The sequence below is a fragment of the Macrobrachium nipponense genome, chromosome 31, assembly GCF_015104395.2.
Source record: "Macrobrachium nipponense isolate FS-2020 chromosome 31, ASM1510439v2, whole genome shotgun sequence".
Lineage (NCBI taxonomy): Eukaryota > Metazoa > Arthropoda > Malacostraca > Decapoda > Palaemonidae > Macrobrachium > Macrobrachium nipponense.
In genome coordinates, this window is record NC_061093.1 from 26,717,786 (window position 1) to 26,745,280 (window position 27,495).

The following is a 27,495-nucleotide window of genomic DNA, read 5'->3' on the forward strand; positions in this document are numbered from 1 at the left end:
AAGATCTCTTGCTGTTTCGTACAGAGAGAAGGAATGCGTCCCCCCCTGTTTCCTGATGTATGCAAGAGCCGTGGTGTTGTCCGAGTTTATTTGCACAACTGCTCCCGTCACATCTGACTCAAACTCCTTCAGAGCAAGCCACATGGCTATTAGTTCTTTCCTGTTGATGTGCCAGGAAGACTGGTCCCCCACCCAGGTTCCTGACACCTCCTTGGTTCCCAGAGTCGGCCCCCAACCTGTTTCCGACGCATCGGAGAACAACACCAGGTTGGGGTTCTGGGATTGAAGAGACAGTCCCTGCGAGAACTTGTTGGGATCTGCCCACCATGCTAACTCCTTCTTGATTTGATGAGAAATTGACAGGGAGAACTTCAAATCCTGAGAAGGACGACTCCAATTCCGATGAAGAAAGAATTGGAGCGGTCTCAGGTGCAACCTTCCTAGGGAAACAAATTGCTCCAGTGAGAGCGTCCCAGCAGACTCATCCACTCCCCTCACTGTGCATACTTCTTTCCCTAAGAAGGTTGTTACTTTTTCGAGTCCCCGGGCTATCCTCTCCTGTGACGGAAAAGCCCGAAAACTCAGAGAGTTCATCTGGATCCCCAGATAAACGCACTCTTGAGCGGGAATCAGACTTGACTTCTGCAGATTGACCAGAAGTCCTAAGGAATAAGTCAAATCCAGGGTTTTCTTCAAGTCCTTCAGACAACGATCTCTGGAATTGGCCCTTATAAGCCAATCGTCGAGGTAGAGCGAAATCCTCACCCCTTCTAGGTGAAGCCATTGTGCTACATTCCTCATGATGGCCGTAAAGACTTGGGGGCCGTCGAGAGGCCAAAACACAGGGCCCTGAATTGGAAGATTCTTCCCCCCATCATGAATCTTAGAAACTTCCTCGAGGAAGGATGGATTGGTACGTGGAAGTAAGCGTCCTGTAAGTCCAAGGACACCATCCAGTCCCCTGGACGGAGTGCTGCTAACACCGAGGCAGTGGTCTCCATCGTGAACTTCTTCTTTTCGATGAAGAAGTTCAGGGCGCTTACATCCAACACCGGTCTCCATCCCCCTGAGGATTTCGGAACTAGGAACAGGCGGTTGTAAAAGCCTGCCGAAAGATGATCTGCCACTAGTTCGATCGCCTCCTTTTCCAGCATCTGATCTACCGCTAGTCGGAGGGCTTGATTCATGATGGGGTCCCTGTATCTGGCCGTCAACTCCCTCGGGGTATTCGTCAAGGGAGGCCTCGAAGAGAACGGGATGAGGTAGCCCTTCCTCAATATTGACAGGGTCCAGGCATCTGCGTCTTTCTGGGCCCAGACTTCTGCAAACTGTAAAAGCCTGGCGCCTACAGTTGTCTGAAGGGCTTGAGTCTTACTTGGGAGGTTTGATTGACTTCGTAAAAGTCCTCCCTCTTCTATTAGGTTTCCGACCTCTGAACGAAGAGGATCTAGAGGTAGAAGCCCCTCGAAAGGGTTCCTGAGAGGTCGGCTTCACTTTCTTCGTCTTAGTCTGGAAGGTAGGGCGCGGCTTCCTCGCAGACTGCGCTAGAAGATCCAGCGTAGCTTTGGCAGAGAGCGCCTTCGAAATGTCTTGAACCAGGTGTTTAGGAAACAGCTGCGTAGAGAGAGGGGCAAAAAGCAAAGACGATCTCTGTGCATGTGAGACAGACTTTGTTAAAAATGAGCAAAATACTGATCTTTTCTTCAAGACCCCTGCCCCAAACAGTGAAGCTATTTCGCTGGCCCCATCCCCCACCGATTTATCCATACATGATAAGACACAATTCAAATCCTCCGGAGAAAACGTGTCCGGTCCTTGAGTTTTCTTGGCTAGGACTCCGAGGGACCAATCGAGAAAGTTGAAAACTTCCAAGACTAAAAATGCCTTTTAGAATGTGATCTATTTCATTCACTGCCCACGTAGTTTTGGCCGAATTCAAAGCTGATCTTCTAGTGGCGTCTACTAGTGCCGAAAAATCTGCGTCAGCTGGAGACGGAAGGCCCAGTCCCAAGGGTTCTCCTGTCTCATACCAAAATCCTGTCCGTCCTGAAAGCTTCCACGGAGGGAAGGCAAACATAGTTTTCCCCGCTTCTTCTTTAGTACGCATCCATGAACCGAAACTCTTGAGCGCTTTCTTCATAGAAAGAGTCGGTTTCATTCTCACACACGAAGATCCTTTCGTTGCTTTTGCTGTGGAGAACAACGAGTGTGGAGAAGGAGGAGCAGTAGGGCTCAAAGACTCTCCGAACTCCTGAAGGAGAAGCTCTGTGAGCTTCTTGTACGAAGAAACTGCTGCCAATGTATTAGCTTCTTCCTCAGAGGCTTCCTGGTCTTCTTGAAGAGGAGAACAAGGATGAGGAGAACAAGGATGAGGAGAACAAGGATGAGGAGAACAAGGATGAGGATCCTTATGAGAATCCTTAGATGATTTCCTAGCTGGGGTACAGTGCGATGAAGGAGACAAACGTCTTGAATGAGGAGAAGATTCCAAAGGAGAGCGGCGTACAGGAGAACGACGAGTCGTAATAGAAGGACGCTTATCCGAAAATTCTTGTCTCATCTCGTATTCCTTCCTAAACGAAGACAAACTCTTAACAGCAAAAGAGGAAGGACTCCCTTCCCTAGAAAGACCACGTCTATCCCTAGGGAGATTACGAGAGGGAGAGCGCCTACTAAAATCCTGGCGCCGATCGTGAGGAGAGCGGCTACTAGGCGCCGAGCGCCTATTTGTCACAGGGCGCTTAGGGGAATCCTGGCGCCTACCAAGCGGCGAAACGTTGCTAAAAATAGGGCGCCTATCAGGAGCAGGGCGCTTGAGAGGCTCTTGATGCCTACGAAGCGGAGAGCGGCTGCTATGCTCCGAGCGCTTAAACGGAACAGGGCGTTCGACGAGATCTTGGTCCTTACCAAGGGGAGAACGTCTGTAAGGCTCTGAGCGCCTAACAGAAGCAGGGCGCTTGAAGGCGTTCTTCTTGACTTCTAGTAAGAGGGGACCGATCAGGAGTAAGGAGCCTCGAGAACGAAGAGCGCCTACTAGGAGAACGAAGCAAACGAGGATCAAGGCGCCTTTCTCCAGGAGAACAGCTACTAAAAGAAGGACGCCTACCAGGCGCAGGGCTCCTACTAGACTCTTGATGTCTTACAGGGGAGGAGCGAACTCCATGCGATGAGCGCCTACAAGTCACGGTATCCGACGTCCGACGACAGTAGTCGGAAGGAGAAGCGCGCCTACTTTCAGAAGGGCATTCCCTAGGTTCTCTGAGAAGGCAAGGAGAGGAAAGACGAGACGGAGACGACGAAATAAGTCTTCTATGACCTGAGCGACTCTCTCTTCTTGCACGAACTCTTGAAGAAGGAGAAACAGAAGGGGCGGAGCGTCTACCTGAGGCAGGAATCCGATCTGGGGAAATATCTTCATAGTCCAAAGAGCGCCTATCCGACGAATGGCGCCTCGACACCTCCGAGAGGAAGCCACGGGAGTGGTGCTCTTCTCGTGAAATCCTACGATGTGTAGAAGTATCCTCAAAAGAAGGAGATCGCCGATTACAAGGAGAGCGATCTTCCGACGAAAAGCGCCTCGATCTCTTGATAGGGAGAGACAAATCCTTCCTTCTACGTGATCTTGATGCCAAGGAGTCCGCCAAGGCTGTGATCTGAGCTTGTAGGCCCGCTAGCACTCGAGTAGGTGAGTCCCCAGGATCTTCTTCCGAAGCAAGTTCAGCGCGAGGAGCGGGAGAAGGAGGGCGATCACAGGATCTCCTAGGCTTCTTTGCTTGCAAGGAAGCTACATCAGAAGTCTTCTGGGCTGGACGCTAACGTACTGAAGGGAGCCTCCGCAGCCCTCTTCAACGGGCGTGACGCCTCCTTAGAGCTCCAACCACGCTTCGGCGAAGGAGAAGAGGACGACGAAAAACACTGACAAAGAATATCCTTCTTCTTACGATCCAAGGCAGCCTGGGAGCGAACTTCAGGATCTGCCGAGGGGACGCCTGACCGGTGGGGGCTATCCCTAGCCCTCCTGGCGGCTTTCGACTTTTCCTCCTCCACTGGAACTGGGAGTCTGGAAGAGGTCTAGGCCTGGAGGCACTAAGGAGCCGGTCAGACGCACCCTCCACATCACTGGGTACACTGCACTTATCATCACTGACACTCTTACCTTGATCAGTACGAAGAGTCTTGTCTTCCTTAGAACACAAGGAAGCTTTTGAGGCCGCCGCCTCCGAAGACGAATCTACGGCTTCGGTGCGGGGAGCAGGAGCTGAGACCTGGGAGTAAGGTTCTAAAACTACATTAATGTTAGTTTCATTCTCACTCATTCTCGACCTGCTCGAACTCCTGGAAGAAGCTTTACGTACCCTATCCCTTTCAAGTTTCCTAATATAAGAAGAAAGAGCCTTATATTCATCTTCGTTCAAAACCTCACACTCTTGACACGGGTTACAAAACGAACATTCATTCCCCCTACATTTAACACAGATAGTGTGAGGGTCAACCACAGCTTTCGGTAACCTCACCTTACATCCATCAGTCAAACATACTCTAAACAAAACCGGAGTTTTGGAAACAGAATCAAAATCAGACATTCTACAGGAAAATCCAGCGCAAAATCAATAACGGTCCACAATCAGCGTATGCCAAGCCAAAATAGAGCGAATACGTCACCAAATCAATCTCCAGGCAAGCGAGAAATGAAGAAACGACAACAGTTGTTATCGCTTCAGCAACAGAAAAAAAATCTGTCTGGAGAGATAGATTGGTTCATACACCCTCCACCCGCCCAGCGGCGGTAAGGTAGACCACCTGACCTACCTGTCGCGTGTGCCGCGAGATTTGAAATTCTGTCGGGAACGTCAGAGAATATAGCTAAGTATATATCTGCCAGGGAAGTTCATGTACAAAAAGTTTTAGTAAAGTAGATATCCAAGCATTATATTTGATTAACTTTAACATTATTAGCAGCATCTAAGAAACTTATGTGTGTAATGCTACATCTTCCTCCTTATAATCTACAAAATAATCTTGAGAAACAAATATTGCTGGGTAAAATTATCCCTCCTAACAAATCTTGATACAAACAAGAATAAATACCAAATTTGTAACTAATTTGTATTTTTCATAACTAACAAACCTGAGGTCTTAACATTAGGATTTACTAGCGCCAAGCTGGGAAACCGGTAGAATTAAAATTACACTTGTGAGATACCAGGGACTAATGGCATCTATACCAGGTCACGGGGCATGTATACCCAGAATGCCCACGGCTACCTGTGACCCATCAGTTATATTTCTAACCCAGTTTAGACTGCTAGAGGGGTGGTTCGAGGTGGGCCTTTAACTGTTAAGACCTCAGGTTTGTTAGTTATGAAAAAAATTACAAATTAGTTACAAATTTTGGTATTTGTTCATACACGAAACAAACCTTCGGTCTTAACATTAGGATAGACTTACTATTGGAGGGAGGTAAGTCTCTACAACTGACTGGAAGTTGCCACCTTATCCATTTCCGAATATATAGGGAAATTCTAGAGAATGGACAATGGAAACCATAGGACCAAAGATATAGCGGATCTATTGGTTTCCTCCCACTGGGTGTAGATACCATTACTAGCTGTTTACTCTTGTCCCTTGCGACTGGATCCACCTTCACCCCTCTTTCCTTATTATCCAGAGGGGTGTGTTGCTACTGAAAAGTATATCATCAGCTAAGATAGCTTCACAGTATGGCTGACCATCTCACCTGCATCTAGTCCGTTCCAGCACATGACGGTACTCTCCTTCATATTGCCCCAGTAGTTAAAGGAGTAGGAAGAAAGTAGTAAAGAAAAAAAAGACCAGTCATCCCATTCATTCTACTTTCATACCTTCATCTTAGACTAGACGCAAACTGACCGCCAGGGGCACTGGATGAACTATATCACTTGTTGGGCCGCCACCACTGGACCCAAGGAAAAGGTGTCCAAGGATCTATGGGCAACATCTTCAAATAAAATGAGGTGAAAGTTGTTTGGCGCTTCCACACGCCAGCTTTCAGATTTTATCCACAGACATGTTCTTTTAAATGCCAGGGAAGCACTCACACCCCTGATGTCATGAGCTCTAGCTCCCACCTGGCTATCTGACCCTCTGTCTTCTGCAGTATAAGCATTTCCCTGATTGTCTCCCTTAGCCAAAATGATAATGTATTCTTGGACACTTCCTTCTTGTTTCCTCTCCTGTACTTACGAACAACCTCTGGCAACCCGGCCTGAGGTGCCCTTGTTCTCTTTAAGTTACTCCCTTACTGCCCTGACGGGGCACAGGAGCATTTCAGCTTTGTCCGTTGTCTACAAAGTCTGCCAAGGAAGGTATGGTAAAGGAGTCGAATCTGCCGTCTACTATTGTTGGATTTTGGGTCTTTGCCACGAATTCTGGGACAAACTCACACACCATTGATCTCCAACCTCTCGAGTGCTTTATGAGATATGAGAGGCCATGTAGCTCCCCCACCCTTTTGGTTGAAGCCAGGGCCAATAAGAAGACTGTCTTCAGGGTCAGGCTCCTATCCGTGGACTGCCTTAGCGGTTCGTAAGGGGGTTTGTCAGATAACTCAGTACCTTGGTCAGATCCCAATCTGGGGCTTTTAGCTCCTTTGGTGGGCATGACTGTTCAAAGCTCCTCATCAGCATGGCCAACTCCCATGAAGACGATATGTCCACTCCTTTCATTCGTAAGACTGAGGCTAGAGCAGCCCTGTACCCCTTCACTGCAGATACAGACATATGTTTTTCTGTTCTGAGATATATCAGAAAGTCTGTAAACCAATCACAGTATGCTGACCACTTCCCTTGGTATACTGTCGCAGATGATTTTCTGATATTACCTGCCATCTGAGTTGCTGCTTTCTGCGAAAACCCTCGCTCTCGGAGGAGATACTTGACGTCTCCACCCGTGAAGCGATAGGGACTTCACCGACTGGTGGTACCTCCTCCACGTGAGGCTGACACAGAAGGTTTTGCTCCATGGAGGAAACTCTCTTGGCACATCTACTAGGAGTTCCAGTAGGTCTGGAAACCACTCTGCTTTCGGCCATAACGGGGCTACCAGGGTCATCTTGAGGTTCTGAGACCGCATTACCCTGTTCAGAACCTGACGGATTAGACAAAATGGAGGAAATGCGTACACGTCCAGATTGTCCCAGGGGTGTTGTAGCGCATCTTCTGCTGCTGCCTCTGCGTCCGGACTACTGAACAATACACTTCCAACTTTTTGTTGTACCTGGTTGCGAATAGGTCTATGATCGGTCCTTCCCACAACATGAGCATCCTGTCCACTACCTGTTGGTGTATTGGGACCACTCCGTTCCCAGAATCTGATCCCTGCGGCTCAACTTGTCGGCCACTATGTTCTTTTTCCCGGAATATACCTGGCCTTGATGTCTACCAGGTTCTCTATAGCCCACTGGTGAAGTTGAACTGTCATCACATGTAACTGCCGAGAAACTAGGCCTCCTTGCTTGTTTATATAAGCTACTACTGTGGTGTTTTGTCTGACATCAATACACCGAGTGTCCCTTTACTCTCTCCCTGAATTCTTGTAGAGCCAGGAAAGCTGCTTTCAACTCCAGCACGTTTATATGGAGTTCTCTGTCCTTGCAACTCCATTTTGCTGACACCATCAACTCCTCCATATGGGCTCCCCAGCCTTCTAGTGACGCATCCGAGAACAGCAAGAGGTCTGGGGAGGATTGTTGAAGGGGGACACCCACTGTCAGATTGTCGTCGTCCACCCACCACAGCAAGTCTTTCCTCACTTCTGCCGACAAAGGGAAATTTGCTCGTACGGGTGATCTACTGTTGGCTGACCAAAACTCCTTCATCCTCCATTGTATGGAACCAGAAGGTGTAGCCTTCCCTTGTTGGGTTACTAGCTTCTCCAGGGAGGTTAGGATTCCCAGCACCACCTGCCACTGTCTTGCTGGCTGTGTCCTGCTTTCCCAGAAAGGCATTCACCACTTGTTTGCATTTCTGTACTCTTTGGTCTGTCGGGAATACTTTGGCTTGTGTTGTGCTATCACCATTCCCAGATATTCCAAATGTTGACTTGGATCCAGCTGCGACTTCTGCTGATTCACCACAATACCTAGGCTGTGACAAAGCTGCAGGAGGGCCGCCCTGTACCCTGAAGTAATTTCTCCCTGGACTTTGCTATCACCAGCCAATCGTCCAGATATCTTATCAGCCTGATCCCCTGAGCGTGCGCCCACGCCGACACGAGGGTGAACACTCTTGTAAAAACTTGAGGAGACGTTGTCAATCCGAAGCACAGGACCTTGAACTCGAAAGCTTTCCCTGCAAGACTGAAGCGGAGAAATTTCCTTGAAGACTGATGGACTGGTATCTGAAAGTATGCGTCCTTTAGATCGACTGTCAGCATAAAGTCTCCGATTCTGACTGCTTGTAGAACCATTTTCGGAGTTTCCATCTTGAAACTGGTTTTCCTTATAAACAGATTCAGCGTTGACAGGTCTATTACTGTCTTCCACTCCCCGTTGGCTTTGGGTACCAGGAAAATCCTGCTGTAAAAGCCTTTTGTCGGACTGCATAACTTGTTGCACAGCTCCTTTTCCATCATCTTCTTCACTTCGTCCTGCAGAATAGTGGCCTTCTGAGATTTGTGGGCATTACTAGTGACGTGGGGTAATGGTTGATCTGTCAGGGGCGGGGTTACCTCGAACGGAATCAAATACCCGATCCTGAGAACATCCACCACCCACTGCTCTGCCCCTAGTTCCTGCCACACCTTCCAGTGATTTGCCAGGCAACACCCCCCACTGGTGTGGCCGAGTGATGGGAGGCGCCCATCCTATCTTCTTGAGCCTCTCCCCCTTCCTCTATTGCCCCTTCCTCTGTTGTTTCTATTGTGAAAAGGGCCGATGCGTTCTCCTCTTTGGGGAAGAGGGTCTTGTGACTCTATTAGGGATGCTATGTCTCACTGGTTTCTTTCGAGACACTTGCTGTTGTCTTCCCTCCAAAGGAATAGTTTGACTGTTAGAGGTTTTCCTAACTGCCTGTTGCACCAACCTATCGTTAGTGTCCATCCTTCTTCTATCTATCGCTTCTTCCAGTATGACCTCTGGCAACAGTAGTTGCGATTCCAAGATATCCCCATTCCTCATTGCTAACAGGGAATCCAAATCCACATTGCGGCTTAGTCTAGCCAATGCTGCATCTCTCCTCATTAGCAGGATATTTGCCCAAACATTGGCACTTACGTTTGTCAGGTACGCAATCGCCTTGGACCCTGACTGTAGTAATCTAATGAACATGGTTCATCCACTACGTTTCCTTGTTGCTTCCGAGGATGCAATTTTCGCCACTGCTGGTTTGACCAAAGGTCTAACCAGGACGCAGCCTGAAAGACAGAAGAAGCTGTTGCTTCTAACGTGGCAGCCTCTTGGTACGTCATCGAGGGGCACCCCATTTTAACCTGATCCAAGGTTAATCCAGGCCTTAACCTTACAACATTAGGGTTCATTTGTCTAGACAGCAAAGGGACCTTTCGTGTCGTATAATATTTCCTTTGCTTTATCATTGGAGGGGGAATAAATTTAAATGATCTATTAGATCTTAAGGAATTATCCCTCCCTGCAATCTTTGCGTTTACGTGTTGCAAGACCGATTCCGCATGACTCGAACAAGGCAATTCATACGACACCTTGGTATCCCTCTTTAGTCCAAACGCCATGTCAATTCCAGGAGGAAGCATACTGGCCGGTGTTTCTGTCTTCTCCGAAAGGACTTATTGAAAATTTGACGAATCAAATCAATAACCTCTGCATACGAGGCCAGAAACTCTTGGTTTTCTCCTTCCTCCGGCTCTAGTGTACCACTCTCCGTCACGAGAGATGTTGTCTCGCCTCTATCTTCTGACAGACGGCCCGGAATTCCACGGCCGCCTGCCCCTACGGCCGCGGCCTCTTGATCTTTGCTGGCCGCTGTTGGCTCGATCCCAGATAGTCAGCAGGGAACGAGAACGTCTCACTCTTTCTCTGCTCACGGATCTAGAGCGAGAATCTCGTCTAGATCTCCAAGATGAAGGCTCCCTTAAGACAGAGGTAAGTTTTTTTCGTCTTTTATTAGCATTGGCATCGATTTTCGAGCGTCGGCGAGCCCGGCCTCGGCCTTCTATCCAGACGGACACTGCCTTCCACAAACGTATCCGCCGAGGTTGCCAACTCTCTATTTTTCGTACTTTTAATAGGAGCCTTATCGTCCTTCGTACGTATTTGTTAACGGCCCTTACGGGCGAAACTGGGACCTGCATTCCATCCTCTGCTGCACTTTCGCCGCCAACGTCGATTTTACCAGAGGTATCGCAGTTTTTGCGATCCGAACTGGCAACTCCGCCTCGGCCGCTAGCTCGCCGGCCGTCACCTCTCTCGCTTGTTCGGACTCTTGCGAACGGCTTCGTCTGGCAACCTTGTGCTTAATAGCCACTGATTTTCCGACCTTCTTGCTGACTTGGAAAAGACAGTCTTCGTCCGAAGAAGAGGAAGAATTGATTCTTCTCCTCTTGGCCCGAGGATCCGCTAGGAACTCCCGAATCCTCCTCCAACGCTTGACTGGCGCTCGCCGTGACGTTATCGGACTTAGCGATGACGCCGAACTAGAGGAAGAAGACGAAGAAGGCGAATCACAAACTTTCTTTTTGCCTCTCTTATTCATTCTCTCCTCTATATCCTGTAACTTCTGCATTACAGTTTGCATTGACGGATCAGAAGGCGTATTAGCGTCTGGGAGCCGCGAAAAAGGCCGAGAATCGGTCTGTGACGTCATCACGCCTGCCATCTCAGAGTGTGACGTATGTTGTGACGTCATCCCTACTCGTAGAGACTGAGAGGTTTCTGCTGGTAACCGCACGTTTGCTGCCAAATTACCTCCCACGTTCTGCATCGCTGTAAATACTGAGTGGGATGGTGAAGCAGCGGCATTAATTCCCATAAATTGCAAGCCCGGGGGATGAGGAACATTCAGCGCTGCCGGACCCTGCTGGAACCGTGACGTCATATAATGCGCAAGCAGACCATCCAAGGTTGGTACGCCTGGTAGGCCTAGCGCTGACCACGTACCATCTAACCTATGCGCTTGCGTAGCAGGAGCCTGGAACAAAGATGGCGGATCTCCCCCTCTACTTGCTGAAGAAGGAGAGTGCAAATTATTCATAAAATTACCCAAGGCCCCTCCCGACGTTTCGATACAGAACCGCTAGGAGAAACCGAAGGGGTATGAGACAATTCAAAAGCAGGTGGAGAAACATATGGAGCAGCCTGGTTTATTACCGATACAAAAGAAGCCGGTAAGGTTTGGTCATCCAAAGATGGCGTCACCCCCTTTCTTTTGTATTGGCTTTTCCCATAGAACTTCTTCCACTGTTCCACCGACCAACCGCGACAAACAGAACACGGATTAGTAACCGTACATACGTTTTCCCTGCACCTACTACACGTTGGATGAGGATCCGTCGACACCGAGGTTAGGAACCTAGAACAAGGGAAGCCACTGACTCCTGGGGCGGACATTTTCCTTTGTCTCCTCTTCGAAGCGGTAGACGATCCGATGTTGAGGCAAAATTCTCCATCATACCACGTATACACTCTTACCACACACTGATCCACAAACCTTGGAGAAAAGAAAAAGACAATGAAAAAATAAAAAAATTGAAAAAATGGATAAAGAACGGGCAAACTGAAAAAACGGCTTTAAATGAGATAGACAGTAACACGTCTTATCTTAAAGGCGGTAGGAAAATAACTGATGGGTCACAGGTAGCCGTGGGCATTCTGGGTATACATGCCCCGTTGACCTGGTATAGATGCCATTAGTCCTGGATCTCCACAAAAGTGTAATTTTAATTCTACCGGTTTCCAGCTTGGCGCTAGTAAATCCTAAGTTAAGACCGAAGGTTTGTTTCGTGTATGAACAATTATAAATTCAAGACATCAAGTATGCAAAGTAAAGCAAAGTTCACTAAGTCTTATGTAGCTCCTAAGCAAGTTTTAACAAATGTCCCAATATCAAAAATAAAACTTGATAAAACACTCCAGTATCAGCAATTTATCAAATTGATTATATTTATCAAATACAGCATACGACTTACATAAAAACTTACCATCAGAAGGGCTGCACGTTAAAGGAATAGATGGAGTGACTGTCATATCAAGGTAGCCCTCACGGTCACGACTGGATATATCCAGAGATCTGATGCCTTCATCAATATGACCAACAGGTGCCATTGGTAAATAACTATCACTACTGTCATCTACAAGACTGGGGATGCGTGAATGATTAGCTGAATGTGGTGGTGAAGAGACCTGCAAAGATTACCTTAATGAAATATGTAATAAAAATCTTAACAAATAAATTTCTACTATCATTCAACTCCATACATAAACACAACACAATTCTGTTGCAGTACATGGATTTTACAACAACTTTATATTTGGTAGCTACAGATTATTTGGTGCAGAGTTACTTGTATTATACTGTACATGATGTAGTGTATTTAACTTAGATATTAATAGTTGCTATAAAATACTGCAGTGCATCAATGTTTTAAAAAAGCAATTTATATTACAGTAACTTTCATAATTTAGTGCAATGTAAATGCAACCGTCACTCAATCAGACATACCCTAAAAATGTTGTAACACTCCTTGTGCTCACATGTGCACACACACTTGATAAAGGTGAATTAAGAAATTTTGCTATAAAATAAGGTAGCTACAAGTATTGATATCCTATTTGTTGTCCATTCTATTAGAGGTTTTGATGTTTCTACAACCGACAATGAATCCCATAAATTAGGTTAATTTTCAAACTAAAAGAATTTTTGTTATATGTATATACTAAAATTTGTCATTCTCATCTAATATACACAAATAGTATGACTGCCAGAGTGATATGTTTGTAATTTGTCTGACTTGTTAATATCTGAATAGACAGCCCTGACATCATATCTAAATGCCAGCTCTTGGTAAAGAAATTACTCCATAATGGCTTTCCTACTCGGTTCATAATAAAACTTCACCACAAATTTTATTGTAAAAAAAAATAATTTTCATCAGTAAATTCAGCTTTAATCAAGATTCAAAAGTTCTCACTATGACTAGGATTCACACGTAGCCCTCTTAATTTTGTAAATAATGAATTTATTAAATGTTTCAACTTTACCTTTACATAATTACATACTCTGTTTTGTATAAGAAGGAATATTACCTAGAAATTGTGACAATGAGATATCTCTGTTTTGTATAAGAAGGAATATTACCTAGAAATTGTGACAATGAGATATCTAAATATTGTGTAAATATGAAAATTTTTTAATCAATTTGTATTTTTCATAACCAACAAACCTGAGGTCTTAACATTAGGATAAATATTCTGGCACCAGCCGTAACCGGTAGTTAAAAAATTGTGTGCGCAAGGGACTATTGGCATCTTTGCATGGTCATGAATCATATGGAGCCACCCACATACCCCTCTTTAATCTGTGATTGAGTTAGTTATTCTTCCAATCCTGGTAAGGGCAATTCCATTCTCAGGGCATTACCATTCTTCTTTATTTACAACCTACATTATAATGCATTCAAGTAATTCTAATTATTTATAATTAGTATGTACTTCTCTTTTCAGATAATAATTTTATCAATGTCATCTACATATGTATTAGCCTCTGGGTTGTAAAAGCAAACATGATAATAGAAGGGCACTTGTATTCAATACTTCAATAATCTTTAACCAATCATTGTCCCTACTTTTACCTTTTCTATCTTTAACTTACTATATTTTGTAGAGGGTGACACCACCCATATCAACATTTCGTCCCATCTTCCTAGGTTTCATTTACTCTCACAACCCTACTCTTGCTAAGCTTACAACTAGTATACTGCAAGCACTCAAATTCTTAACTAGTTTTGCAAGTCCGTTCATTTTCTAAGTAAAATATTTTGCAAGTCCAGGGTACATGCAATATCCTGTCTGTTTGGAAAATCACAAACACAGCTTCAAAACAGTAAACTTCAATATGTCACAATGTACAAGATCCAAGCAGAACATAATTAGTTAATTATCTTCCTACATAATAAATCCTGTGAAAAATAAACTAACTGCCTAATCAATAAAATGTAAAGAAAACACCAAAATCTATCTTAGGAACATCACAGTTTTGCCTTCAAATAAGAAGCTTCAGCAATAACTAATAAATAATTATCAAATTATCTTTTTAAAGACAAAAAGACAAAATACAGTACCTGACTAGATGTGTATGTTGGCCAGGAAGGAAGGCTAGAACCAGGAGAATTTAAGGGTGCCATTTGCAAATAACCTGAACTTTCAGATCCTACACTTCCTTGGCCTTGGGATGGTTGAGATGGAGCACGATCCATAAGCATGTAACCCCCTCTATCTGACATAGAACCAACAATACGCTCTGATGACGGACTAGCCATCTCCAAATAATTGTCATGTGGCGACGAAACACACTGACCATCCATACTGCTGCCACTTACAGGGGACACTAAACCTGTAAGCATAAAATTTTCAAGTAATGATCAACTTATAACTCTAAGAAAAAATCCAGATAATAGAAAATACTGTAACTTCATATCTATGCTAACATAGGACATCATTTCAACCATAAACCCAAAAATTTGTCTTGAATTTAAAAAAAAAAAAAAAACACTATCCCTAATCTTTTGATAAGACACTAATATTAAAAATGGAGCACAACTGTTTCACACATTTTTTTTCTATTATGATTAAACAAATAAAGTTTTTGAATTTGTGTATGTATATTGAGGGCTGACTGTAAGTCCCAGATATGTACATTAATATCCATGCATATGTGTGCACCAGCAATGTTATATACTATTTTCTCGTTTGAATCACTCTGATCAGACTTCCCTTTATCAAAAAATTAATCAACAGAGTACTTTTTTCCCGACAAATGATCTCGATTTGGACCATTATTATTTGAAGATCCATTTGTTCATCTACTTTCCTCTATGCATTTACTTCCCTGCAGTACAATATCCTCTCCCTTACATTTAATCCAAATTTTTATTTCACCACCCCCTATCCCACTTAAGACCTAGACTACTGCACTCATTCTCTTGAATTTATGTATAAAGTGATCTCCTTTTCCACTTAAGATCTAGACTACTGCTCTCATTCTCTTGAATTTAAGTATAAAGTGTTCTGTCATACCTTATTTTGTCACTATAGCTTTAACCCTATCTTCTCATTACCACATGTGTGCATGTATATTTGTACTACAGAAAAGATCCCTAAGAGGTACATCCTATGTTGGGTAACAATTTGTAGCCTAATGATACAGACCCTGGTTGCAATGGTGAATGTACTGTCCCTAATTTTTTGTCTCCAACTTAATGTTTACCAAGCATCACTGTTAATCTAGCAAACATACCAGATGAATAAAATATTGTTAAAATATTTTGTCTATTAAATTTAAAACTATTTGGCAAGATGCAACTGAAAAAAGTTGTAACTTGTCCTCCAATAGCAGTTAACTTGTCCACCAATAGCAGTTACAATTATATTTTGCTTGATATTAATCTTTGCTTGCATACCTTTGCTAAAAGTGGGGATTGTGCGACTATTAATAGGAAGGGTGAAGGGCGTCTGCAATTGCTCACGGGCATGAGTACCATTTCCTCTCTCCATTTCAACATACCTTGCTTCTTCATCTATACCTGTTGAAGGAAATGATAATCATTCAAATGTTAAATAAAAAATAAATCAAAACACAAGTGACAAACAACAAATTTCTGAAAGTTTAATACTTATAAAAACTGCTTTGCATATGTATGTAATGCAAAACGTAAGGAATAATAGTTAGTCACAGCACTGGAATTCCCTCATTTTCATCCAACTTCACTTGCAACTTAGGGATAAACTGTAATAACTCCTCTTCTCTATGAAACTTTTATACATATTACTAGTCACCAGATCTCTCAAAGAGTTATTCTACAGAAAATAAGAACAATACTTCCAACCATATATAGCTAGATGGAAAGAAAAGGAAAAAAATAAGATTATTGAAGGTTTTACAATTGTTAATCAGAAGTGGGATTTTCATGGCAATATTATTTCATCTTCAGCATTGAACTGTATTTCAGAAAATACTCTTGGCAGAACTTGTTGGGAGAAGAGAGCAAACATAAGTATTTTTTATGCATCTTTTGACTGGCAAAACTTTCTCTGATGTGTCAACAGTGAAAAAGTAACTTGCTCAATCTGCTGGACAGCAAGGAACCTTCTCATCCACAGATCACTGTCCATCTGATAAAAAAAAAAAAAAAAAAAAAAAAAAAGTAGAAAGTAGCGACCACAGAAATCAGATTGATTGCTTTGCCTACTGAGCACACTCAAGAGAAGTTTGATACAGTCACAGGTGCAGTCCTTGTTTCAAGGCAGAGCCTCTTCCAAAAGTGAGTCTGACACATCAATCTACTCTGGTGAGTGCTCTCAGCCTGTATACACAAACCATCGGTCATAGCTGTACTGATAGCAGAATTATGATTTGCGGATTATAACACTAAAAACTGAGGTACTCATTCTTATACAATTCGTCAAAACTGAACTAGGAGCTACAGAAAGTGCTCATGTGTGCTATCATGCTCACACACAAAGACAGGACTCTCAAATGAGCAAGAAACCTCTTAAGAGCCTATACAAGCACATGCACACTGGTCACCACAATGGTATCATAAAGTGGTGACCTTTCCTGCATGAACCCTCTTTGCACACAAACAACACTGGAATAGTTTACACATACAGCAAGAGTTCTGACTGAACCAGACATCATCTGAAGGTTCGTAAAATCATGTGCGTAAGATCAACATGAGACCCACTACGGATGTGAACTTCCGAGAATCAAACATGCATTGAGTGAGCAAGACAGTAAAGCCATCTCTTCTCTACAAACTTCAACAAGAGTACAAATGGGAGAAGTCTGCAACAACCCTCATGTTACAGAGGTAAATGTAAAAGGGAAGCAATTGGTTCATGAGCATGCTTAGATAACCCTGTGCCAACCTAACACAAGGCAGATGTACCACCCACAGTTCACCAAATACTGTCACCAACCCCCAAGAAGGATGGTGCTCACTCTACGTCCAATGGAACTTATGACAAAAGGGATTCTGACACCTCTCCTTCTTCACAAAGAAGGAACAAGAAGAGGCAGAAGATATGGGGGATGAGGAAGGGGAATGAGGAGGAGGATGATAAAGAAGATCATAAAATCCAGCAAATCTTCCCCAAATTACATCCATGAGTCTTACTCTCCCCAGGATGCAGAATCAGAAGTCTGTGGCTTGTGGGCATCCCCACAGGCAAGACAACTGCTACAGGAGGCTAAACAGCACCAAGTTCCTTAGCAGAAACAGCAGCAAAAGACTGATCACTCACAATGCCAAGCTGAAATGCCTCTCGATAATCCAGCAAAGCCGCCAACAAACCATATGTAGGAAGTAACAAACCATGAGCAAATGCCACTGTCTCACCAGGGGAGGGGTTTGCCACATGTATCTGGGCCAGTACTGTCAGAGAATGTCGGCTGGTCACTTACCCTTACAAGCATCAGTCTCTTACAAGAGCAAAAGGTTGGGAGACAGGGGCAATCTGGTAAAAGCAGCTGAAGAGATTTTAAGAAACCTATGTAACATCTTTTGGCCTTCCTCTATCGCTGCTGAACCTCTCCACTGTAAAGAAGACCATCCAGCACACTCCTAGCACCAATGCATAAAAACAAAATTGGCTGCACTAATCCCAAGGACTAAGCAGCCAAACACCTACTGATGCCCTGCACATCTTCCACTGTTCAATTTTTTTTTAAATCTATATCAATAAAAATAGAAACACCATACATATACTATAATAAAGATGAAAGAAGTATCAACCTGATGAGCAGCAGGTGCACAGAAAGATGTCTCAACTCAACAGTGGCTGACAAAAGTGTCCAAGTGAGCAGAGGACTCCCCAATTCACCCACCTACTTCCAATTAACTATTACCTTATCACCAAGTTTCAGCAAGCTATTCCCGCTAATACTAAGGAATACTCCCACATAAAAGGCAATGATTTGCATTTCCATAGGAACATTTACCCATTACAACAATTAGTGTAACGAGACCAGCGAGTCACAGTTCTAGACTCTTACAGAGCTCACTCACAGGAATTGTTCCTGAACAAAAGGTGTTAACCAAAGTAGGGTTTAGTTATAGGAACTTAGACAGCTAGGAGAACAAAAGGAATGGACAAAATATAAATGGAGAAAACAATGAAGGACTACTGCAAAGGACCACCTATGGTGTGGCACAAATGGCATACTGAAAGTGGATCTCCCCTTTGGGGAAAGGTTAATGTGTATAGACACATTCTGTACAGGTTTAAGGCCACAACAGACCATTCTACAAAAATATTATTTCCAACATCTTACTTACATGACTTCGGTCTACAGTACTTGCAGCAGTAAGAAAAGATTACCCTTCTAATGTAGTTCAAATGCTTAACTTGACCTGAAGTTATTGTAATTCTGACTTTGAACTAAAAAATACAACTCACATTCCAGCACATTCAATTTCCTTTTACATATAATGAAGAGATCACAAAAGAAATACATGAACCTAGCAACAATTATTTAATTAATAATTATTAAAGTTACAACACTAACCTAATTAATAAAATAAGGCAGGAAAGCGGACAAATAATAATCATTATTTTGAGATTATAAATTTCTCTCAAAAACATTTTTTACTGTCTGTGGAAATGTCAAAGTTCAAGTTTACCTTAGTTCATATAGCAATGCATATATAAGATGTCCAAGAAATTATATAAAAACATTTTATTCACTGTTGCTTCATAGTTTTTCATACCATCCTTCCACAATATTAAAGCAAAAATCCATTTTGGAATTTTTATCACATCTATTTCGTCAACAACACTCAGCATACTCAAGATTCAGTCTTTCTTTGACACTAAAACAAAACTAACATGTAAATATACATCAATACAACAAAGACCCAATTCAACAATACGCATAGTAATTTCTTTCAAATATTTGAAACACAACTAAAATTGTCAAGTAATACTAAATCACTCTTTAAAAGCTAAAGATGTGCATACCTGAATTTTCTACATCTGGTGTTTGAGAATTTGGTCCATCACATTCATCTACAGAAGTGTTAGATTCCATAGACTCACTTGAACCTGGACTGTAATAAAAAAAAAAATATGAAATCAGCTCTTAGGACAAAATAGAAAAATACCAAATTTGTAACTAATTTGTATTTTTCATAACTAACAAACCTGAGGTCTTAACATTAGGATTTACTAGCGCCAAGCTGGAAACCAGTAGAATTAAAATTACACTTGTGAGATCCAGGGACTAATGGCATCTATACCAGGTCACGGGGCATGTATACCCAGAATGCCCACGGCTACCTGTGACCCATCAGTTATATTTCTAACCCAGTTTAGACTGCTAGAGGGGTGGTTCGAGGTGGGCCTTTAACTGTTAAGACCTCAGGTTTGTTAGTTATGAAAAATACAAATTAGTTACAAATTTGGTATTTGTTCATACACGAAACAAACCTTCGGTCTTAACATTAGGATAGACTTACTATTGGAGGGAGGTAAGTCTCTACAACTGACTGGAAGTTTGCCACCTTATCCATTTCCGAATATATAGGGAAATTCTAGAGAATGGACAATGAACCTAGGACCAAAGATATAAGCGGATCTATTGGTTTCCTCCCACTGGGTGTAGATACCATTCTACTGTTTACTCTTGTCCCTTGCGACTGGATCCACCTTCACCCCTCTTTCCTTATTATCCAGAGGGTGTGTTGCTACTGAAAAAGTATATCATCAGCTAAGATAGCTTCACAGTATGGCTGACCATCTCACCTGCATCTAGTCCGTTCCAGCACATGACGGTACTCTCCTTCATATTGCCCGTAATTAAAGGAGTAGGAAGAAAGTAGTAAAGAAAAAAGACCAGTCATCCCATTCATTCTACTTTCATACCTTCATCTTAGACTAGACGCAAACTGACCCGCCAGGGGCACTGGATGAATTAGTATATCACTTGTTGGGCCGCCACCACTGGACCCAAGGAAAAGGTGTCCAAGGATCTATGGGCAACATCTTTCAAATAAAATGAGGTGAAAGTTGTTTGGCGATTCCACACGCCAGCTTTCAGAATTTTATCCACAGACATGTTCTTCTTAAATGCTAGGGAAGCACTCACACCCTGATGTCATGAGCTCTAGCTCCCACCTGGCTATCTGACCCTCTGTCTTCTGCAGTATAAGCATTTCTGGATTGTCTCCCTTAGCCAAAATGATATTGTATTCTTGGACACTTCCTTCTTGTTCCGTCCTGTACTTACGAACAACCTCTGGCACCCCGGCCTGAGGTGCCTTGTTCTCTTTAAGTACTCCCTTAGTGCCCTGACGGGGCACAGGAGCATTTCAGCTTTGTCGTTGTCTACAAAGTCTGCCAAGGAAGGTATGGTAAAGGAGTCGAATCTGCCGTCTACTATTGTTGGATTTTGGGTCTTTGCCACGAATTCTGGGACAAACTCACACACCATTGATCTCCAACCTTCTCGAGTGCTTTAGAGATATGAGAGGCCATGTAGCTCCCCCCACCCTTTTGGTTGAAGCCAGGGCCAATAAGAAGACTGTCTTTCAGGGTCAGGCTCCTATCCGTGGACTGCCTTAGTGGTTCGTAAGGGGTTTTGTCAGACTACTCAGTACCTTGGTCAGATCCAACCAATCTGGGGTTTTAGCTCCTTTGGTGGGCATGACTGTTCAAAGCTCCTCATCAGCATGGCCAACTCCCATGAAGACGATATGTCCACTCCTTTCATTCGTAAGACTGAGGCTAGAGCAGCCCTGTACCCCTTCACTGCAGATACAGACATATGTTTTTCTGTTCTGAGATATATCAGAAAGTCTGCTAACTGCTGAATAGTGGTACCGAGTGGAGACACGTTCCCCCTACGACACCAATCACAGTATGCTGACACTTCCCTTGGTATACTGTCGCAGATGATTTTCTGATATTACCTGCCATCTGAGTTGCTGCTTTCTGCGAAAACCCTCGCTCTCGGAGGAGATACTTGACAGTCTCCACCCGTGAAGCGATAGGGACTTCACCGACTGGTGGTACCTCTCCACGTGAGGCTGACACAGAAGGTTGCTCCATGGAGGTAACTCTCTTGGCACATCTACTAGGAGTTCCAGTAGGTCTGGAAACCACTCTGCTTTTCGCCATAACGGGGCTACCAGGGTCATCTTGAGGTTCTGAGACCGCATTACCCTGTTCAGAACCTGACGGATTAGACAAAATGGGGGAAATGCGTACACGTCCAGATTGTCCCAGGGGTGTTGTAGCGCATCTTCTGCTGCCTGCCTCTGCGTCCGGGACTACTGAACAATACACTTCCAACTTTTTGTTGTACCTGGTTGCGAATAGGTCTATGATCGGTCCTTCCCACAACATGAGCATCCTGTCCACTACCTGTTGGTGTAGGACCACTCCGTTCCCAGAATCTGATCCCTGCGGATCAACTTGTCGGCCACTATGTTTCTTTTTCCCGGAATATACCTGGCCTTGATGTCTACCAGGTTCTCTATAGCCCACTGGTGAAGTTGAACTGTCATCACATGTAACTGCCGAGAAACTAGGCCTCCTTGCTTGTTTATATAAGCTACTACTGTGGTGTGTCGACATCAATACCACCGAGTGTCCCTTTACTCTCTCCCTGAATTCTTGTAGAGCCAGGAAAGCTGCTTTCAACTCCAGCACGTTTATATGGAGTTCTCTGTCCTTGCAACTCCATTTTGCTGACACCATCAACTCCTCCATATGGGCTCCCCAGCCTTTCTAGTGATGCATACCCGAGAACAGCAAGAGGTCTGGGGAGGATTGTTGAAGGGGGACACCCACTGTCAGATTGTCGTCGTCCACCCACCACAGCAAGTCTTTCCTCACTTCTGCCGACAAGGGAATTTGCTCGTACGGGTGATCTACTGTTGGTGACCAAAACAAACCTCCTTCATCCTCCATTGTAGGGACCGAAGGTGTAGCCTTCCTTGTGGTACTAGCTTCTCCAGGGAGGTTAGGATTCCCAGCACCACCTGCCACTGTCTTGCTGGCTGTGTCTGCTTTCCCCAGAAAGGCATTCACCACTTGTTTGCATTTCTGTACTCTTTGGTCTGTCGGGAATACTTTGGCTTGTGTTTGTGCTATCACCATTCCCAGATCCATTCCAAACGTGACTTGATCCAGCTGCGACTTCTGCTGATTCACCACAATACCTAGGCTGTGACAAAGCTGCAGGAGGCGCCGCCCTGTCCCTGATTATTTCTCCCTGGACTTTGCTAGCACCAGCCAATCGTCCAGATATCTTATCAGCCTGATCCCCTGAGCGTGCGCCCATGCCGACACGAGGGTGAACACTCTTGTAAAAACTTGAGGAGACGTTGTCAATCCGAAGCACAGGACCTTGAACTCGAAAGCTTTCCCTGCAAGACTGAAGCGGAGAAATTTCCTTGAAGACTGATGGACTGGTATCTGAAAGTATGCGTAACTTTAGATCGACTGTCAGCATAAAGTCTCCGATTCTGACTGCTTGTAGAACCGTTTTCGGAGTTTCCATCTTGAAACTGGTTTTCCTTATAAACAGATTCAGCGTTGACAGGTCTATTACTGTCCTCCACTCCCCGTTGGCTTTGGGTACCAGGAAAATCCTGCTGTAGAAGCCTTTTGTCGGACTGCATACTTGTTGCACAGCTCCTTTTTCCATCATCTTCTTCACTCCGTCCTGCAGAATAGTGGCCTTCTGAGATTTGTGGGCATAAGTGACGTGGGGTAATGGTTGATCTGTCAGGGGCGGGGTTACCTCGAACGAATCAAATACCCGATCCTGAGAACATCCACCACCCACTGCTCTGCCCCTAGTTCCTGCCACACCTTCCAGTGATTTGCCAGGCAACCCCCCACTGGTGTGGCCGAGTGATGGGAGGCGCCCATCCTATCTTCTTGAGCCTCTCCCCCTTCCCCTATTGCCCCTTCCTCTGTTGTTTCTATTGTGAAAGGGCCGATGAGTTATCCTCTTTGGGGAAGAGGGTCTTGTGACTCTATTAGGGATGCTATGTCTCACTGGTTTCTTTCGAGACATCTGCTGTTGTCTTCCCTCCAAAGGAATAGTTTGACTGTTAGAGGTTTTCCTAACTGCCTGTTGCACCAACCTATCGTTAGTGTCCATCCTTCTTCTATCTATCGCTTCTTCCAGTATGACCTCTGGCAACAGTAGTTGCGATTCCAAGATATCCCCATTCCTCATTGCTAACAGGGAATCCAAATCCACATTGCGGCTTAGTCTAGCCAATGCTGCATCTCTCCTCATTAGCAGGATATTTGCCCAAACATTGGCACTTACGTTTGTCAGGTACGCAACCGCCTTGGACCCTGACTGTAGTAATCTAATGAACAATGGTTCATCTACTACTTTCCTTGTTGCTTCCGAGGATGCAATTTCGCCACTGCTGTTGACCAAAGGTCTAACCAGGACGCAGCCTGAAAGACAGAAGAAGCTGTTGCTTCTAACGTGGCAGCCTCTTGGTACGTCATCGAAGGGCACCCCATTTTAACCTGATCCGAGGTTAATCCAGGCCTTAACCTTACAACATTAGGGTTCATTTGTCTAGACAGCAAAGGGACCTTCGGTGTCGTATAATATTTCCTTTGCTTTATCATTGGAGGGGGAATAAATTTAAATGATCTATTAGATCTTAAGGAATTATCCCTCCCTGCAATCTTTGCGTTTACGTGTTGCAAGACCGATTCCGCATGACTCGAAACAAGGCAATTCATACGACACCTTGGTATCCCTCTTTAGTCCAAACGCCATGTCAATTCCAGGAGGAAGCATACTGGCCGGTGTTTCTGTCTTCTCCGAAAGGCTATTGAATTGACGAATCAAATCAATAACCTCTGCATACGAGGCCAGAAACTCTTGGTTTTCTCCTTCCTCCGGCTCTAGTGTACCACTCTCCGTCACGAGAGATGTTGTCTCGCCTCTATCTTCTGACAGACGGCCCGGAATTCCACGGCCGCCTGCCCCTACGGCCGCGGCCTCTTTGATCTTTGCTGGCCGCTGTTGGCTCGATCCCAGATAGTCAGCAGGGGAACGAGAACGTCTCACTCTTTCTCTGCTCACGGATCTAGAGCGAGAATCTCGTCTAGATCTCCAAGATGAAGGCTCCTTAAGACAGAGGTAAGTTCGTCTTTATTAGCATTGGCATCGTTTTCGAGCGTCGGCGAGCCCGGCCTCGGCCTTCTATCCAGACGGACACTGCCTTCCACGAACGTATCCGCAGAGGTTGCCAACTCTCTATTTTTTGTACTTTTAACAGGAGCCTTATCGTCCTTCGTACGTATTTTGAACGGCCTTACGGGCGAAACTGGGACCTGCATTCCATCCTCTGCTGCACCTTTCGCCGCCAACGTCGATTTTACCAGAGGTATCGCAGTTTTTGCGATCCGAACTGGCAACTCCGCCTCGGCCGCTAGCTCGCCGGCCGTCACCTCTCTCGCTTGTTCGGACTCTTGCGAACGGCTTCGTCTGGCAACCTTGTGCTTAATAGCCACTGATTTTCCGACCTTCTTGCTGACTTGGAAATGACAGTCTTCGTCCGAAGGAGAGGAAGAATTGATTCTTCTCCTCTTGGCCCGAGGATCCGCTAGGAACTCCCGAATCCTCCTCCAACGCTTGACTGGCGCTCGCCGTGACGTTATCGGACTTAGCGATGACGCCGAACTAGAGGAAGAAGACGAAGAAGGCGAATCACACTTTTTCTTTTTGTCTCTCTTATTCATTCTCTCCTCTATATCCTGTAACTTCTGCATTACAGTTTGCATTGACGGATCAGAAGGCGTATTAGCGTCTGGGTGCAGCGAAAAAGGCCGAGAATCGGTCTGTGACGTCATCACGCCTGCCATCTCAGAGTGTGACGTATGTTGTGACGTCATCGCTCTCGTAGGGAGAGACTGAGAGGTTTCTGCTGGTAACCGCACGTTTGCTGCCAAATTACCTCCCACGTTCTGCATCGCTGTAAATACTGAGTGGGATGGAGAAGCAGCGGCATTAATTCCATAAATTGCAAGCCCGGGGGATGAGGAACATTCAGCGCTGCCGGACCCTGCTGGAACCGTGACGTCATATAATGCGCAAGCAGACCATCCAAGGTTGGTACGCCTGGTAGGCCTAGCGCTGACCACGTACCATCTAACCTATGCGCTTGCGTAGCAGGAGCCTGGAACAAAGATGGCGGATCTCCCCCTCTACTTGCTGGGAACAAAGGAGAGTGCAAATTATTCATAAAATTACCCAAGGCCCCTCCTGACGTTTCCGATACAGAACCGCTAGGAGAAACCGAAGGGGTATGAGACAATTCAAAAGCAGGTGGAGAAACATATGGAGCAGCCTGGTTTATTACCGATACAAAAGAAGCCGGTAAGGTTTGGTCATCCAAAGATGGCGTCACCCCCTTTCTTTTGTATTGGCTTTTCCCATAGACTTCTTCCACTGTTCCACCGACCAACCGCGACAAACAGAACACGGATTAGTAACCGTACATACGTTTTCCCTGCACCTACTACACGTTGGATGAGGATCCGTCGACACCGAGGTTAGGAACCTAGAACAAGGGAAGCCACTGACTCCTGGGCATTTCCTTTGTCTCCTCTTCGAAGCGGTAGACGATCCCGATGTTGAGGTAAAATTCTCCATCATACCACGTATACACTCTTACCACACACTGATCACACTTGGAGAAAGAAAAGGAATGAAAATAAAAAATGAAATGGATAAAGAACGGGCAAACTGAAAAACCGGCTTTAAATGAGATAGACAGTAACACGTCTTATCTTAAAGGCGGTAGGAAAATAACTGATGGGTCACAGGTAGCCGTGGGCATTCTGGGTATACATGCCCCGTGACCTGGTATAGATGCCATTAGTCCCTGGATCTCACAAGTGTAATTTTAATTCTACCGGTTTCCAGCTTGGCGCTAGTAAATCCTAATGTTAAGACCGAAGGTTTGTTTCGTGTATGAACAATAATGGATTTGTATTTAATTTCCAGCAGTATACATAAAACAAGAGCTCACTCCTATGCTTCAACACCTATGGCCCACGAACATACATAGGTAATCCTTACGCACTTTTCCTTAAGCAAAGAGCAAAACACAAATGGCAGTTGTCTTCAGGGACTACTTTTAAACTGATAACAAAATGTCAAAGGACTTTATCTAAAGTTTTTTTAATTTAGTAACTGTCCAAAAGTGGACAGGATTTTTCCTTCTTATATGTCATTCACCATGAATGCCAAAGTCTGCCATATCCAGAGGAGGGGGATTTTTAGGGTTTTGGCATAATCACTAACATGGTCAGAGAGACAGACTGAAAAAAAGGAATGAAACTGTCAATAGTAAGAATCAGTTTTTGCTACGTGATGTTCCACCTAACTCAGCTGGAACAATAACTTGGCTAACTGTCAGGAAAATTAACCAGTATTTTAGAAAGTAAATAAAAGCAAGCTTTGCTAAATAATACAGTAATTCAATACCATAATAAAAAAAACAGAGGGATGATGTTTCTTCAAAATTTTCATTTCCATGCTCAGTGGATACTTTGGCATTTAGCGACAACATATTGAGAAGCAAATTACGTTTGCTATTAGTAAATATCAATTCCTGCCCCAGAACAGACACCTTGCTGTTCTTTTCTAGACCAAAGGAGATGAAACATAAAACAAAGCTACTCCTCAAAAACATTAATATACTAAATTACTGCTTACATTTATTGTACTGCAACTCTATTAAGTAATGTAGTCCATAGAAAATTAATCATAAAATGAACAATTACAAAATTATAGCATTTCCAGAATTTGCAAAAATAAAACTATTTTTCAAAATATATAAATACAGTAAACTCTTTTAGGTCATGAATGCAGTAATGCATACTCAAATAGCTAAATACTAATGATTTCACTTTGACTAGCTAAAACAACAGTATAAGAAAGAAAAGGTCTGTTCACAGATGACTTCAAATGCGACCAAGTTCACGCATGACGTCACACAGTAAGCGAATGGGCTATTTACCTGTCAGGTAAAGAGAGTACTAATAGCAGAAAGAAGAGGTATAAATGTAATTTTCCTATTGTGTATTACGTATTTTTGTAATTGTCATTGTAGAATTATGCCAAATATTTGTGCACTATGTGAATATAACTCCAATTCAGAACTAAATACTGATCTTACTTTTAAAAAATAAACAAATAAATTTCCTAAAATAGATTATATGTCTAGCTTTCTCTATTTGGATTTTAGATGATATACAAGGAAAGAGTAAATACTATATAA

General features: G+C 44.1%; 1 protein-coding gene across 14 annotated transcripts in view; it reads right to left on the reverse strand.

The window, feature by feature from the left end:
* The window catches only part of LOC135206707 (insulin receptor substrate 1-B-like), a 177,834-nt gene that overhangs the window by 33,534 nt on the left and 116,805 nt on the right, over positions 1-27,495 (reverse strand). For all 14 annotated transcript variants that reach the window (XM_064238135.1, XM_064238136.1, XM_064238138.1 and 11 more), the window contains 4 exons: positions 19,184-19,272; positions 15,625-15,747; positions 14,287-14,558; positions 12,148-12,349 (listed from right to left, as the gene is read on the reverse strand). In XM_064238135.1, the coding sequence (XP_064094205.1) occupies positions 12,148-12,349; positions 14,287-14,558; positions 15,625-15,747; positions 19,184-19,272 (686 nt within the window). The remainder of the gene's footprint in view (positions 1-12,147; positions 12,350-14,286; positions 14,559-15,624; positions 15,748-19,183; positions 19,273-27,495) is intronic.